We start from the raw sequence: 14286 nt of genomic DNA on the forward strand, positions 1-14286 counted from the left end.
TCAGGGCCCGAGCACTGTCCCTGGCTTCTTTTTGCTCAAGGCTAGCACTCTTACCACTTGATTCACAGCGCCACTTCTGGCTTTTTCTGTATTTGTGGTGCTGAGGTTTTTTTCATAGTAACACACTTATGAAGAACCTCTCTTCTTTAATGATTGCATAATTTTTTCCCCTTTTAAAAGTGTTTGTTGGTGGTATTATGGTTTGAACTTAGGGCTTTGTACTTGCTAGGTAGGAACTTTACTGCTTAAGTCATACTCCTAGTGTTTTTTGTTCTTGGTATTTTAAGATTTTGGTTTTTTGCCTAGACTGGCCTGGATTGCAGTCCTCCTGTTTATCCTTTCTGCTGTGCCTGGGATGCCAGCTGCACCCCACTATGCCCAGCCTTTTCTGTGGAAATGGAATCTCACAACTTTTTTCTCTTATGCCCTTGGGCTAGCCTGGAGTTGCGCTCATCCCTGTCTGGGCCTCCTATGTGGTTGGGAATACCGCACAGTGGCACAGTGGCAGCTGGGGTCGAAATGAGTTCTCATGACCTTGATCTCATGACTGTGATCCTTTCTGTCTGCCTTCTAAGTTACCTGGGATTATGGATGTGAACCACTCAGGTTGTGCTGGCTCAATAAGCTTGTAGTGCATGGGTGTATCAAAGTATGTTTCTCTAACCTTGTATTTCATATTTGTATGCTCAGCTTTGAGCTGTTTTCAGTAATACTGCAATGAAACTTTCAGGGCCAGTTTTAATAGATAAGGGGAAAACACATTTCTCTTTCTGAAACAATGTTAGATGTAGTCCATTCCCTGTCTAGTTATAGTGTTGCTTGATGATTCCTGTACTCAACAGAGTATAATTGAACAATGAAGCCATGTAAAATCAGTAATGTTTGAAAATCTGAACAAGCCATAATCAACTGAGGCACTTCTTTGACTGTCTCTTCCAGGAGTCTGTGCTCTGTTATGTAACTAGTGCACATGAAAGAACCAAGCCTCTACAGAAGACTGCAAGTCCTTCTCTAACACGTCTCCAAAAATCTTGGAAGGAAAAGGGGGTGGGGTATAGGAGGAAAGGAACAAGTGGAAGGGAGACTGACTGACAGAAAGAGAATGAATGACTTTGAGCAGTTAGAAAAATAGCAAATAGAATAAGTGTTTTAAAAGACTAAAACAGGACAAAAAATCCATCTAAATGATGACAAGTATCAGAAGTCAATTATTTAGAGATGAAGGGGAGGAAAATTTGTCTTAAGTAGCAGGATTTCAGGGAAAACAAGCAAAAAATGCCTCTACATTTAGAAAATAATAGTTTCCCATAAGCAAGCAAGTAGTTCAGTAAAACGAACTACTTCTTATTTTTGCTTTATTGTGCTGGTCCTGGGCCTTGAACTCAGGACCTGGGCTCTGTCCCGAATTTTTTGTTTAAGGCTAACACTTTACTACATGAGCCACAGCTCCATTTCTGACCCTTTCTGTAGTTAATTGGAGAGAAGAGTGTCATGGACTTTCTTGCCCAGGCTGGCTTTTACCTGTGATTCTTAAATCTCAGCCTTTTGAAGTAGCTAAGATTATAGGCGTGAGGCACTGATGCCCAGCAACATGGCCTTTTTGGTAGCCTGAAACTTTTTACTCTTGTTTTGGGCTCAAGGGTGATTGTGCCTGGAGAGTTGTGGTCTTTGGAAACTTACTTCTCAGTATTGAGTTTAACTTATCCTTTCTGTGAGACGACTGAGATCCTTCCATTCTTAGCCCCTAAGTAGGTGGGAGTACAGATGTGAGCCATTGGCTACATATGATTGATTTCTTTGTGAAAAGGCCCTGCAATAGTCACTCAGACTAAGGTTTAGAGGAGAAAGATCTAAAAGAAAATCCTGCCACGTTAGCTAGTAGATAAAAGTTTTGAATAAACCAAAGGATAAACTGGGCTAATAGGGTCACAAATATGACTAAATTTTTCGTAAACACAAGAAAATTTTTCCTCTTTTAACAGAAGAAAAGAATAAGAAACAATAAGAAAAGCAAAACAAGAGAAAGCTGAGAAAATTGGTTATTTGACATTTTAGTGTTTACAAAAACATTCTACTGTTGACAAGTAGGATTTAGCGAAAGGAAGTCATATACCAGTGTTTATGAAAAAGCAGATGGTAAAGGAGCTAGTGAATTAACTTTTTATTAGAGAAGACATTAATTTAAAGTGTTCATTTCCTATGGACTAGGGAAATGAGTATGTTTTCTTTGTGTTCGCCAAATACTTGGGGGAAGGGCCAAACTGTGATGGTGTTGGAAGATGTCTTTCCTTCACACATACACATTTAGGGAAGGAGAACAGCTACAGGTGGAAGGGACATATTCATTTCTTGTCATTTCACATGCTTCACTACTAGGTGAGGTCCACTTTTTTATGCTGCAACCCCTCCCTGAGTCATTAATTGACAAAGAATAAATCTTGTCTGTTGAAAGTCTTGGGAGCTTTTAGTGTGCTTTTTAGTGTTGTGTGTAAACAGGTTTCACAGGGAAGATGAATGAGGTATGTGGGTTGGGAACAGCAATGTGTCTGGCTCTTTCCTTCTCTTCCCATTCTTGTTCTCACCAAGGTTAGGAGATACTGAAGTACGTGTGGGTCTGTAGAGCCCAGTCGTCTCACACTTGGAAGGAAAGTCTAGTTGGGTCCTCAGGCAAGGTGACTGGGGCTATCTGTTAGGCTTGGTGGGGATCTGCTTCTGGAATGAGGGAGTTGTCTAGGACAAGCTATGGGCAGGAGCCCAGTTGCATGGTTTCCCAGTTTGTAAGGGTGCTGCTCTTGCCTGATGTGCCCCGTAAAGTGTATCATCCCGGGAATTTAGCACAATGGCAGAAGTCTAAATGGGTTCTAAGATTCAGGTTCTAGTTCTGTTTGTTGCACTTAGCAGGGTTGAGACTTGAGCCTTGCCTTACACATGTCCTTTAAGCTTCCCACTTCGCAATTTTCACCTTGTCTTACATTCACCCAGTCTTCTTCAGTCTGGCCTCTGACCCCCTGCCCATCTATACTGTCCTTCACTGCTTAGTGCCTTGACCTGATGGGCCTATGTGTGGCCATGGATCACTCTGTCTTCCAGACTCTCTTCACCTTTGTCTTCTAGGCTATCACAAAGCATAGGAGAGCCTAGCTTTCCTTGGGATATCCCTGGGATATCCACACTCCCCATTTCTGTGCTTCTCAGTGGGTTTTCATCACCTGTAGATTGGCAGAAGATAGTGGCTGAGAACTGGCTGGACTGCCGGACCACCTGGGTTCCCTCCATGAACCTAAGTCGTCATATATTTGACACTTAAGCATTTACTGAATGGATGTTTTTCTTCATGAAAATCCTGAGAGAGACCACTGTTCCCATTCTTAATATGCAGTGAGTAAACAGGAGGCTTGGACTAGGTTAGCGATTGCCTAGACCACAGAGTTAGCTTAAGAGTTGGAGCCCACTCATTGAATGAGGGTCACCAAATCTCAGCAGGTCTCCTGTCCACACAGCTCCCTGAGAGTCCAGGACCTTCATCTAAGGACTAAAGGAAGAAAGAATGGTGTGGGGCCCAGAATTCACCACTTCTCATTTCAGAGACCCACAGACCTCGGCAAGTCACCCAAATGCTGAACCTTAGTTTTTCCCTTCTGTTCCATAGAGATCATTGCTTTACCTGGCTTGTCATTTGGGGTTATTGTGAGAACTAAATGACATATCTGATAACATATGTGCCAAAATGGGAATTAGAATTATCTTATAATTACCTTGTAATTTTTAATAGTTTAAGAGAGTCTGAAGCCAAACTTCTGGGCTTGAATCCCAGTTTTGTCCCTTGCCTTACCTTTTGCTACCCCTACAGTATTAGCCGCATGAGGAGAGTGCTCTCTTCCTACATAGCCTTCCTTGAGCTTCATAGTTAGTACATGCCAGGCTGAGGGCCTGGGCTCTAAGTTCTCAGTACATTGTCAGTATTGTTATCTTCTGCTGTGAAATTTTTTTTTTTTTTTGCCAGTCGTGGGCCTTGGACTCAGGGCCTGAGCACTGTCCCTGGCTTCTTCCCGCTCAAGGCTAGCACTCTGCCACTTGAGCCACAGCGCCGCTTCTGGCCGTTTTCTGTATATGTGGTGCTGGGGAATCGAACCTAGGGCCTCGTGTATCCGAGGCAGGCACTCTTGCCGCTAGGCTATATCCCCAGCCCCGTGAAATTTTAATACTTTTTGCTAAATGAGAGTTCTGCTTCCTGATTAAACCTTGTGTGAAAGTGTCAGAATTTTCTCCAAGTGGCAGAAAGAAGAAAAGTTACTGTGGAAATTTTGTTTGAGTCATGTTAGACTTCTTACCCAAATGCAAATCCTGTTTGGGATATCCCTTGAAGTGTGTGTGTGGGGACTGATGTGCTTGTTGGGTTTCAGCTCCAATTACTGCTTGAGCTGGCTTTCCTTCATGAAGTGCATAGATAGAAGAACAGAGCCATTTCTCTTGAAGGGACTTTGACATGTAAGAGAAGCAGAAAAGAGGGGTTACAGTTTCATACATAAGGCAGTGTGTACATTTCTTATCCAACTTGTTACCTCCTCACCCCGCTCCCCACTCCCTCCCATGAGTTGTACAGTTGGTTTACACCATATAGTTTTGTAAGTATTGCTGTTGCATTGGTTTGTCTTCTTATTCTTTGTCTCTCGATTTAGGTATTTCCTTCCCCTTCCCTAGTTCCAATACACATACATACAATATCCAGGGTACTAAAATCAGTTACATTGATATCAGGGGGAAAAACACTGGAAAGAAAGACAAAAGAAAATTTAGGTGATTTCTTTCAGTATGTTTGGAGAGTGAATTGAAATCGATCGCTTCTATTTCTGCTTGATCTGGGATGGTGGGAAGTAGTCACTTGTTCACCTCATGGCTAGATTTATGTTTTTGGCTCTGACATCTTTTTCAGAGAGGAACTAAAACTTGTCTCTCTGAATTTACTCATAACATCTAAGCCCCTTACAATACAAGCTGTGGAAACTTTATTTAATAGATACTGGTTCAAAGAGTTACTAGGTGGGTGTGACTTAACTTTGTGCTTCTTTGAATTTGTTCTGTAGGAAGTCTGCGGTCTTGCAGTTCTTCAGACTGCTTTAGTAAAGCGATGCCACCAAGGAAAAAGAGAAGACCTGCCTCCGGAGATGACTTATCTGCCAAGAAGAGCAGACATGATAGGTATGGTACCAAGACACTGTATGATAGGCATGTGGAAGGATTTGCATGTCTGCCATAGTCTTAGCCTGCATTTGGCAGTGAGAGTATTGTCATGGTTCAGTGGGGGTCTCTTAAAGTGTGATTATTAAATAATACTTAATTTGTGTTTGGGTTTAGAAGAAATAAAAATAACAGACAATTTGAGTTCTTAAAAATAAAAGTTTTGAGCTGGGCTTTGGTGGTTTGTTGATTGTAGTTAGAAACCAGAAAAGCCTGTGAGATTTTTCTCCAGTTAACCAGCAAAGTGTCAGACTGTAGGTGTGGCTCAAGTGGTAGAGCCACAGCCAAGGAAGCAAACTAAGCGTGGGAAACACTGAGTTTAAACCCTGATACCAGGAAAAAAAAAAGAAATTAAAGTCTTAATCCATTGATCCTCTTAGTTAGTGTTAGTTTATTTCTTTGCAGCCTTTCTGTCTATGCGTGGTGAGGAGCACAAAACTGGTTCCTGATCTTTCAGAGTCTCACTCATTAACTGTTGCCACAGGGCTGAGAGACCCGCTTTTCTTGTGAGCTTTACATTTCTAGAGTAGCAGCCATCTTAAGGCTTAGTCTCAGATAAAAACTGTGAAAGACAATAGTTTAAAACACTTATCTTTCTGACAGTGGTTAATCTTGGTAATTTCAGAGACTTGTTAAGTATTTATTTTAGGCATATATTTATTTTTTCAACCTGATTTTTATTATTATTATTATTATTTTTTCTTTTGAAAGCAATAAATTAATCACAACCGAATCTTTTCTGCCTTTTTCAACTTTCCCCATTCTGGCTCAGTGGATTATCTTATTAATGACCTGGAATTCCCATATCTCTAAATCAAAGAGATTTCTTTCCATGATACTTCATTTGCACCAGTTCAGTTGGAAAAGTAGAGTGATGATGAACTCTGATATATGTAAATAAATGTCACTTTTCATATCTCAGAATAGAAAACATTACCTAAAGAACAGAGTAGTTTTGAAGATTTTGAGGCCAGCAATACTCAGTTTCACAAAGCACCAGGTTACTTGATACTTCCTTACTGGTGAGAACTATCATCAAGGAATTGCTAAATTCTAATAGTCACTTAGCATTTTGTGCCTATATAGCACTAATTTGTATCACAACCTAATATCATTTTGAATAATAAAGCCAGATTTAAAACAAGCAGTTGGATTGCAGTTTTAGTCATTTTTAAAGCACAACTTTACCTATTATAAAGTTGATTTTTAAATTTGTTTATTTTCATCTGTACAGATTGTCATGTAAACCAGTCATTAGAACATGTCATCATCCCCCACACGCCCCTGATGTCCAAATCTCTCTCTTCCATCTCTATTCCCAATCCTAGGCAACCACAAATCTACTTCTTTATGCCATTTCATATAGTCTTTGAATTTAGTCTCTGAATTTAGTGTGTTTCTCATGCTCATTTATGTAATGGCATATATCAGTAGCACTTCTCTTATTTTCTGAATGAATTCTACTCTGTAATATTTGTCCATTTTTATGTGGAATACTTGTAGGTAATTCAAATATTATAATGCCATACAAAGAATTCAGGTTGTTGACTAATTTACAGGCTTTGAGCTAACGTAGGACTATCTGGACTCAGAGTTAAAGCTTATCTGTTTGAATCCTGAGGCAACATCCATATCCACCTTCATTTTTTGTAGTATGTCAACCTTTTATAGAAGACTTATAAAACTTTGTGTTTTCCAGTTTCAATAACTTAACACTCCCTTCTAACCATTGTTTTGTGTGTGTGTGTGTGTGTCTATTTGTGAGTGAGCAATAAAACCAAAGATCTGTAACCAAAGATATGCATAGATACTTGAGTGTATGTGTAGGTCATAAGTAAAAAGAAAAAAATCACTAAAAAACATGATATAAATAAAAGCTGCACTTATATATGTGTATATATGTGTATATATGTGTATACATACATATTGTAATTTTTATTTCTGAATCATGAATTTAAAGCTCTGGCTTCCTCTTGAGTCCATGTAAGGTAAAGCTATCTTTCCTCTGCACCTGGTTATGGGCTAAGGAATCCTGTGAGTTGGGGGGAGTGGAGGTGGGGTGGGGGCTGGGGGGTGGTTGTGCTTTCTGGGTCATTCCTCCAGCTTTGTCTGCAGGAACCAAGGTTTTCTATCATTTCTGCTGAGGCTTTAAGGAATATATGAATCAAGGAACCATCTAAAAGACTTTATCTGTCAACCATACAACTGAATTAATTTTTTTCTTGGAAGCCTGGACATGAATTGATGTTTCTTGTTTAATGTCCTCTTGGATTGCCTACTATTGATGAATTGTTTCTGAGACTATGCTGTGTGCTCGACTTGTAAGACACAGAAGTCAGGAGAACTTACTGAAAAGACCAAGAGATTTTTAGGATCATTAATTGAAGAAAACATCTTAGACATTGTGCCATATCTTGACTATTATTTTGTAGTTAGTTCTGGCTAGCATCGAATAACTATTGTGTTTAGCTCTTACTGATTATTTGTTAATCAAGGAAAGATCTATGTTACTTAATAGCATTTCCTTAACCTTAGACTCTATGACAACATGACTGCATTCAGTGCTGCAGTTACAAAAGTGGAAGCTTGCAAATGCAGGAAGCCAGAATATTTAAAATAAATTTAAAACATGGATTGAATAGATGTCTGATTTAGATAAAAGAGTATAATAATTTAAAATTGCTTTTTCAACTTACAGTATGTACAGAAAATATGACTCAACCAGAATAAAGACTGAAGAAGAAGCCTTCTCAAGTAAGAGGTGCTTAGAGTGGTTCTATGAATATGCAGGTAGGTAATCACTCACATTCTGTAAGACTGATCCTTAAGGGAGATTAAGGAACTTCAAAATGTGTACTTTTCAGATTTAGTGCATGCTTGCCTTATGTGTTTGTGTCCTGTTGGAGGGGGAGAGCAGAAGGGAGGGACATAGTTGAAATGAATCTCTAAATGTCCTATTTATAGCCAGCAGCTAAGCCAAAGAATTCAGAACACTAGAAGGAAACTGAAAAGTTGAAATGCACTTGGGAGAAATATTTTGGATTGCTAGGAAGACTATTTAGAATGCTGATAATGGGTGATTATTTGGCTTAATCATTGAAGTTAAAAAAAAAGCTTTACTGCTTTAAACACTCATGTTGTATAATGGAATTTCTTATTTAAAGAATATTTTGAAGGATCATTTGACAGAAAATGTTGATTTTGTCTTTTAAAATGTCTTAAGTTCAGTCTGTTTTGCTGTATATATGTAGTTGATTGGATAATACGATGCTGCAATCAAAGCCTTACTTGTGACTGTGTATGATACAAAAAGAGAAAAACGTTTTCAGATCAAGTTTGGGCTTTTGGTTCTTTGAACTTTTTTCTCTCCATATTTCAGACCCTATCAACTTAACCAAGTTGAACTTACAGCCTGTCAACTTGATGGTTTCAACTACCTTTTAAGCCAGTTTTGCTGTCATAGTCTGTTCTAGACCCAGTTCCCAGGTGTCTCTGGTCTTAAAAAACTTATGTAAGCAGACTGTGCTTATCATTCCCTAACAATATCCCTGGCTCCTGCTACTTACAGGATAAGACAGATTGCTTGTTGTCCCTTTATTAGAATGCTTTTCACTACTTTTCCATCTGGCAATAATTGTTCTATTAGTTCTCACTGATTATTTGTTGATGAATACAAAACTTGTATAAAGTGTTTTTCGTGTAATTATATATTAAAGTATGACTATTTTTATGACTATATCTTTCAAATTTTTAAATTAGCTTTATAGTCTCAGTACTCCCATAGAATTCTGTTCAAAACTTGTTTCAATCCACTATAATTGAGTAACAAAAGTTAGGATTTTCTTCTGTGGCCTGATCTGGCCATTTTCTGCATACTGGCATTCTGCCCTTTTCTGATAAGAACTTTGCCATTTTTGTCACAAGGATGGTCTAGAGTGGTTTAAATTTTCTCAGTTTTTCAGATTTAAGCTGGGAGAAGAGTTTTTTTCTTTCATTGGTGGACTTGAAAATGCAGTCCTGACTCCTTTGTTTTTTCTTGGATTTTTGGGTTACTCAGCATCTTCCTAGTAGATACTTCTCATTACTTTGATTAGTGTCAACTAGATTTTGTTGACAGGGTATAGATACCAAAACATTGGTATTGGTATTGGCATTGATGTGTCTCATTAAAACATGAATCTCTTGAAGGTATTTGGTAATCCTAGTAAAAGTGGTTGACATATTGCCAAGGGTTCAGGAATAGGGGCTGAATGAGTTTTTCCATATTCCTGTTAACTGATCATCGGAGTCTTTTGCTTTCCTATCTTAGTTTGCATTTATTTTTTTATTTATTTATTTTTTTTGGCCAGTCCCGGGCCTTGGACTCAGGGCCTGAGCACCGTCCCTGGCTTCCCCCCGCTCAAGGCTAGCACTCTGCCCCTTGAGCCACAGCGCTGCTTCTGGCCGTTCTCTGTACACGTGGTGCTGGGGAATCGAACCTAGGGCCTCGTGCATACGAGGCAGGCACTCTTGCCACTAGGCTATATCCCCAGCCCTACATTTATTTTTTTGATATTGAATTATAAAAAGAAAAGTTTAAACAGAAAACCCAACCATAGTACCACAGCTGTTTTGGTTTTGTGTTAAATAAATGTCAAGTTCTGTTTCCTTTAAAAAGAGAGCAAGGTAAGTTGGCTTTTTGTTTGCTTTTCTTTGGCTTCAGAAAGGTGACATTTGGTGAATAAAAATGAAGTCAATGTTATTTAGATTTCTTGGGGTCCCTGCGGAGTGATTGTTTATAATTCTTCCCTGCAAGGAGTTTATGTGGCTGTCTCTTATTTTTGTTCTCCAGCCCCCACTTTTCTGCCCTTTTTCTCCATTCTTTTCATGTAGTTTGTAAATGGCTTCAAATTGGGAATAATAGAAAGCCCCAGTTGGCACCCATTTTTACTTTGAATATCCTAGCCACCTGAATTGAAATTGTAGGTCAAAATTGCTCAAGAACAATCTGAGAAGAACCACAATAACCAATAAGGTGTGCAGCTGGCCACTTCTGTCAGGGCAGACCTGGAGGCTGCATTGAGGCCTGAGCCTGCTGACCAGGCCCTAGGAGCAAGACACGTGGTTTGGGCTGAGGATGGAGGGTGATTTCATACATTCTCATCTGGAGTGAAGTTGGTGGGCACTAGGGGCCTTGTGTGTGATTGCTTCACCTCTTCAACCTTTGCTTCTCCTACCTGTTCCTCACCCAGCCTCTCCTACAGCCTGAGCCCAGCTCCTCACAGCTTCTTGGTGACTGCTTTGTACAGTCAACTCCTCACCTTAAAAAAAATCCTGTTAACACATATCTGATTTTTAGAAGTTTGATGAATAAGCCATCTCTACTGGGGACCTCTTCCTTCTGTTTTCTGTGGTTCTAAGTTTATTTCTTCTCTGTGACTTGATGGAATGGCGAGGGTGGGGAACAGTGTGTTAAACTTTCATCTGACACTGACATTTCATTGTTTTTCAGTGGAATACAAATAACCAGTTTTATATGAATTACTATAAGATACTTTCTACTTTTTGAAATATATCGAAGAGTAAGAAGCAAAGTCAAATATATAAGTGCCAGTACTGATTTTGTTAATTCTGTAAACCCTGACTGTGCATAAGTCTTTAGTGTACTTTGGGTTAAGTTCATAGCAGAATTATCTTTTGGTTTATCAAAGTGAGATTAGGGTCCAGGAATAGGTGGTAATGTATCAGGCATGTTCAGTTTCAAAAAGTGCCAAAATGTTCTGATGGTGAAGGAAGATTAAGTTTAAAAGCTTAAGTTTAACAATTCCCAGAGCAGCTCTGGAATCCCCATCTGCCTCAGTGATGCAGCTTGAGGTAATTATTGAAACTTAGTGTGAGTCTTGGGCCATGACAAAAGATTAAAAATGTTTAGTTAGACTAAGCACCTACTTAAGGTAACAGAAGAATAGGAGCATTATTTTTATTTTCAGATTTTTTTTAATTTTTGTTAGTACTTTTTGGTTCCTTTTTTTTTTTTTTTTGCCAGTCCTGGGGCTTGAACTCAGGGCCTGGGGCTCTGTCCCTGAGTTTCTTTTGCTCAAGGCTAGTGCTCTACCACTTGAGCCAAAGCGTCATTTCTGGCTTTTTCTGTTTATGTGGTTCTGAGGAATCGAGCCCAGGGCTTCATGTATGCAATACAGGCACTCGCAAGCACTCTGCCACTAAGCCACATTACCATAAATAGAATTTTTCAAGAATCACTTATCTCAAATCGTGATTTTCAACCACTTTGTGTTAGCCATTTGCATGTTCCTGGCTTGCTTAACAAAAATTATTTAATTTTATAGGTAAGTTGATAAATTTACTGTAAGCTACAATCAAGATCCCATCAAACAGGATGATTCTAGGTAGATTTAAATGTATACATGGAAAGATGGTGAGAAAAAAAGTATTTGGTGGCAGGATTACAGGTAGATTTAAAATAATGTTTATTAAGCTATACTTTAATATATTTGGGACCAGATATGCTTTTGGCAAACCACAGCCTAAAATTATATTCTTTTATAATACACATAGATATATGTACATAGTACTACAGTGACACTGTGCATCAGAAAGAAAAAAAATCAAGGAACAGGTGCATTATCACTGCAGTGTGCCACAACAAATCTTTCCTAAAGGCTTACTGTACTGTGTTCAGATTTCTTTTTCTAGTGTGGCTAACAGGCTAGTAAGTTGAGATGCATCATCTCTATAATGAGTATAAGCAGAAAAAGTGAGTCGTATCCTGGCCGGAGGGTGCAAGCGGGGAGACACCTAGGCCAGATGCAGTGGTGGGGAGATGCAAGTGGCATAATAAGTTAAAGAGTAGGCTGCAGTGACATGTACATGATCATACTGACTGGTATACACAGAGTGAATTTCATGCTGGGAGCCTTTGAACAATTAATTAACAGACAATTTAACAAAATGAATACCAGAAATCTGAAACGTGTTTTGTCGGAGGGAGGTAGAGGCTAAGAGAAGAGAGTGGACTAATGGAGAGAGGAATGGTAGGCAAATACAGTCATAATGTTTACTGTACATACAGGAAAATGGGACAAGGAAACTTGAGGGGACAGGTGAGAAAGGGATTGATGAGGGAGCAGGAAATGAAAGGTTGATCAAGCTGCCTTTTATGTATAAAGGGACATGTTGAAACCCCTTTGTACATATACTTAAAGGTAATAATAAAGAATAGATTGCAATAAAAGAGCATTTTACAATCAGGACTGGAAATGTGGCTTAGTGGCAGAGTGCTTGCCTAGCATGCATTAAGCCCTGGGTTTAATTCCTCAGCACCACATAAACAGAAAAGGCCAGAAGTGGTGCTGTGGCTCAAGTGGTAGAGTGCTGGCCTTGAGCATAAAAGCTGAGGGACAGTGCCCAGGCCCTGAATTCCATGACAGAGAGGGGGAGGGAGAGGGAGAGAGAGAGAACAGTTTGTGTAAAAAGTATAGTATGTACCATACATACAGGAGCACACACACGTGGCTATGTGTACTCTCAAGTCCCAAATTGCCAGTACATGAAACAACAAACTGCTAAATGTCTTCCCATTTGGGTCATGAGTGAGTGAAGGGTGTTGCTCTCATTCTTTTTTTTTTTTTCTTATTTAATATAGAAGTTACTAACGAGTGCTTTTAGATAGGAAAAAGAAACAATTGGCATAAATACTGGAAAGTAGGAAGCAAAATGATAATCTATTGAAGAAGAAATGATTGTTACTTTATTATTTCTGAAAAGCTAAAGAGAAATGCCTGGGTGACCTTTGGAACATGAAGTCAGTATGGGTGAGGAGTTCTTAAAGAACCTTTTTTTTTTCTTTTTTTTTTATTAATTAAATTTTGTTGACAAGGTGTTGTGCAAAAGGGGTACAGTTACATAATAGGGCAGTGAGTACATTTCTTGTGATATCTCACATCCTTGTTTTTCTTTCCCTTCCTTAGATCAGGTAGGCATATGTACAATACACAGTGTACCAAAAACATATACAGCCACGTGGCATATGCCAAAGGAAATTCACTTAGAACTTTAAATATAACGTCAACAATGGAGTTTGTTTATCCTTGTTTTATATGATCGTACATATATAGCTTTTGAGCTATTGTGATCCACTGAGAGGTCTATTTTAGACCTTTTTATGTTTAGTAGTTGTTTGGTTTTAGTTACATAATATAAGGTCGCTGACCCACACCTGTGGGAAATACCATTTGACAAGAAGTTTTTTGTTTCACAGACCTGGTCTGTAGTGTTCCCTCCTCCCCCCCAACCTTAACAGTCATATATCAGGGAGATCATGCCCATTTGTTTTCTGTGTTCTAGGCTTGTCTCACTCAGCATTATTTGTTCAAGTTCTGACCATTTCCTTGCGAATACCAATATTTTATCATTTCTAATCGCTATGTAGTATTACATTGTGTATAGATACCACATTTTTTGGATCCATTCATCTGTAGAGGGGCCTCTGGGTTGTTTCCATATTTTGGCTATTGTGAATTGTGCAGTGATAAACATGGATGTAAAGATGTCTTTTTGATATCCTGAGACCTGTTGTTCAGGATAGATGCCTAGGAGATATCCTATAAGTATTTGTTAAACATTGGCTGCTAGAACCCCTGGGAGTGCCAGAATTCATAATGCTCATGTAAAATGGTAAAGTATTTGCAATATAGTTTAGGAAGAAATCCTGTAGTGTACTTTAAATCATCTCTAGATTATTTATATCTAATATAATATATGTGCTGTGTAAAGAGTGGTTATCTTATGTTGCTTAAGGGGTAAGAAAAAAATAGACTGTACATGTTGCTATAGACACAGGTTTTTGTGGATTTTTTTTCCCTAAATATTTTTGATCCTCAGTTGTTTGCATTCACAGATGTGGAGCCAAAAAATACAGAAGACTAACTATATTATACTTGATTTTTTTCCCTATGTGAAAGAAGCATTTATATTATTTTCCAAGTAATTTTATAGACACTGATATGTGATTCTTTATGTCTCTAAAAATTATCAATGTAGATGTAAAAT

The 14286-nt window shown here is 38.7% G+C and overlaps 1 protein-coding gene across 4 annotated transcripts in view; it reads left to right on the forward strand.

Moving 5' to 3' along the window:
* The window catches only part of Dcun1d4 (defective in cullin neddylation 1 domain containing 4), a 67841-nt gene that overhangs the window by 24976 nt on the left and 28579 nt on the right, over window positions 1–14286 (forward strand). For all 4 annotated transcript variants that reach the window (XM_048363953.1, XM_048363955.1, XM_048363954.1 and 1 more), the window contains 2 exons: window positions 5085–5199; window positions 7937–8028. In XM_048363953.1, coding sequence (XP_048219910.1) covers window positions 5085–5199; window positions 7937–8028 — 207 coding nt within the window. The remainder of the gene's footprint in view (window positions 1–5084; window positions 5200–7936; window positions 8029–14286) is intronic.

The sequence above is a fragment of the Perognathus longimembris genome, chromosome 16 (assembly GCF_023159225.1).
Source record: "Perognathus longimembris pacificus isolate PPM17 chromosome 16, ASM2315922v1, whole genome shotgun sequence".
Taxonomy (NCBI): Eukaryota; Metazoa; Chordata; class Mammalia; order Rodentia; family Heteromyidae; genus Perognathus; species Perognathus longimembris.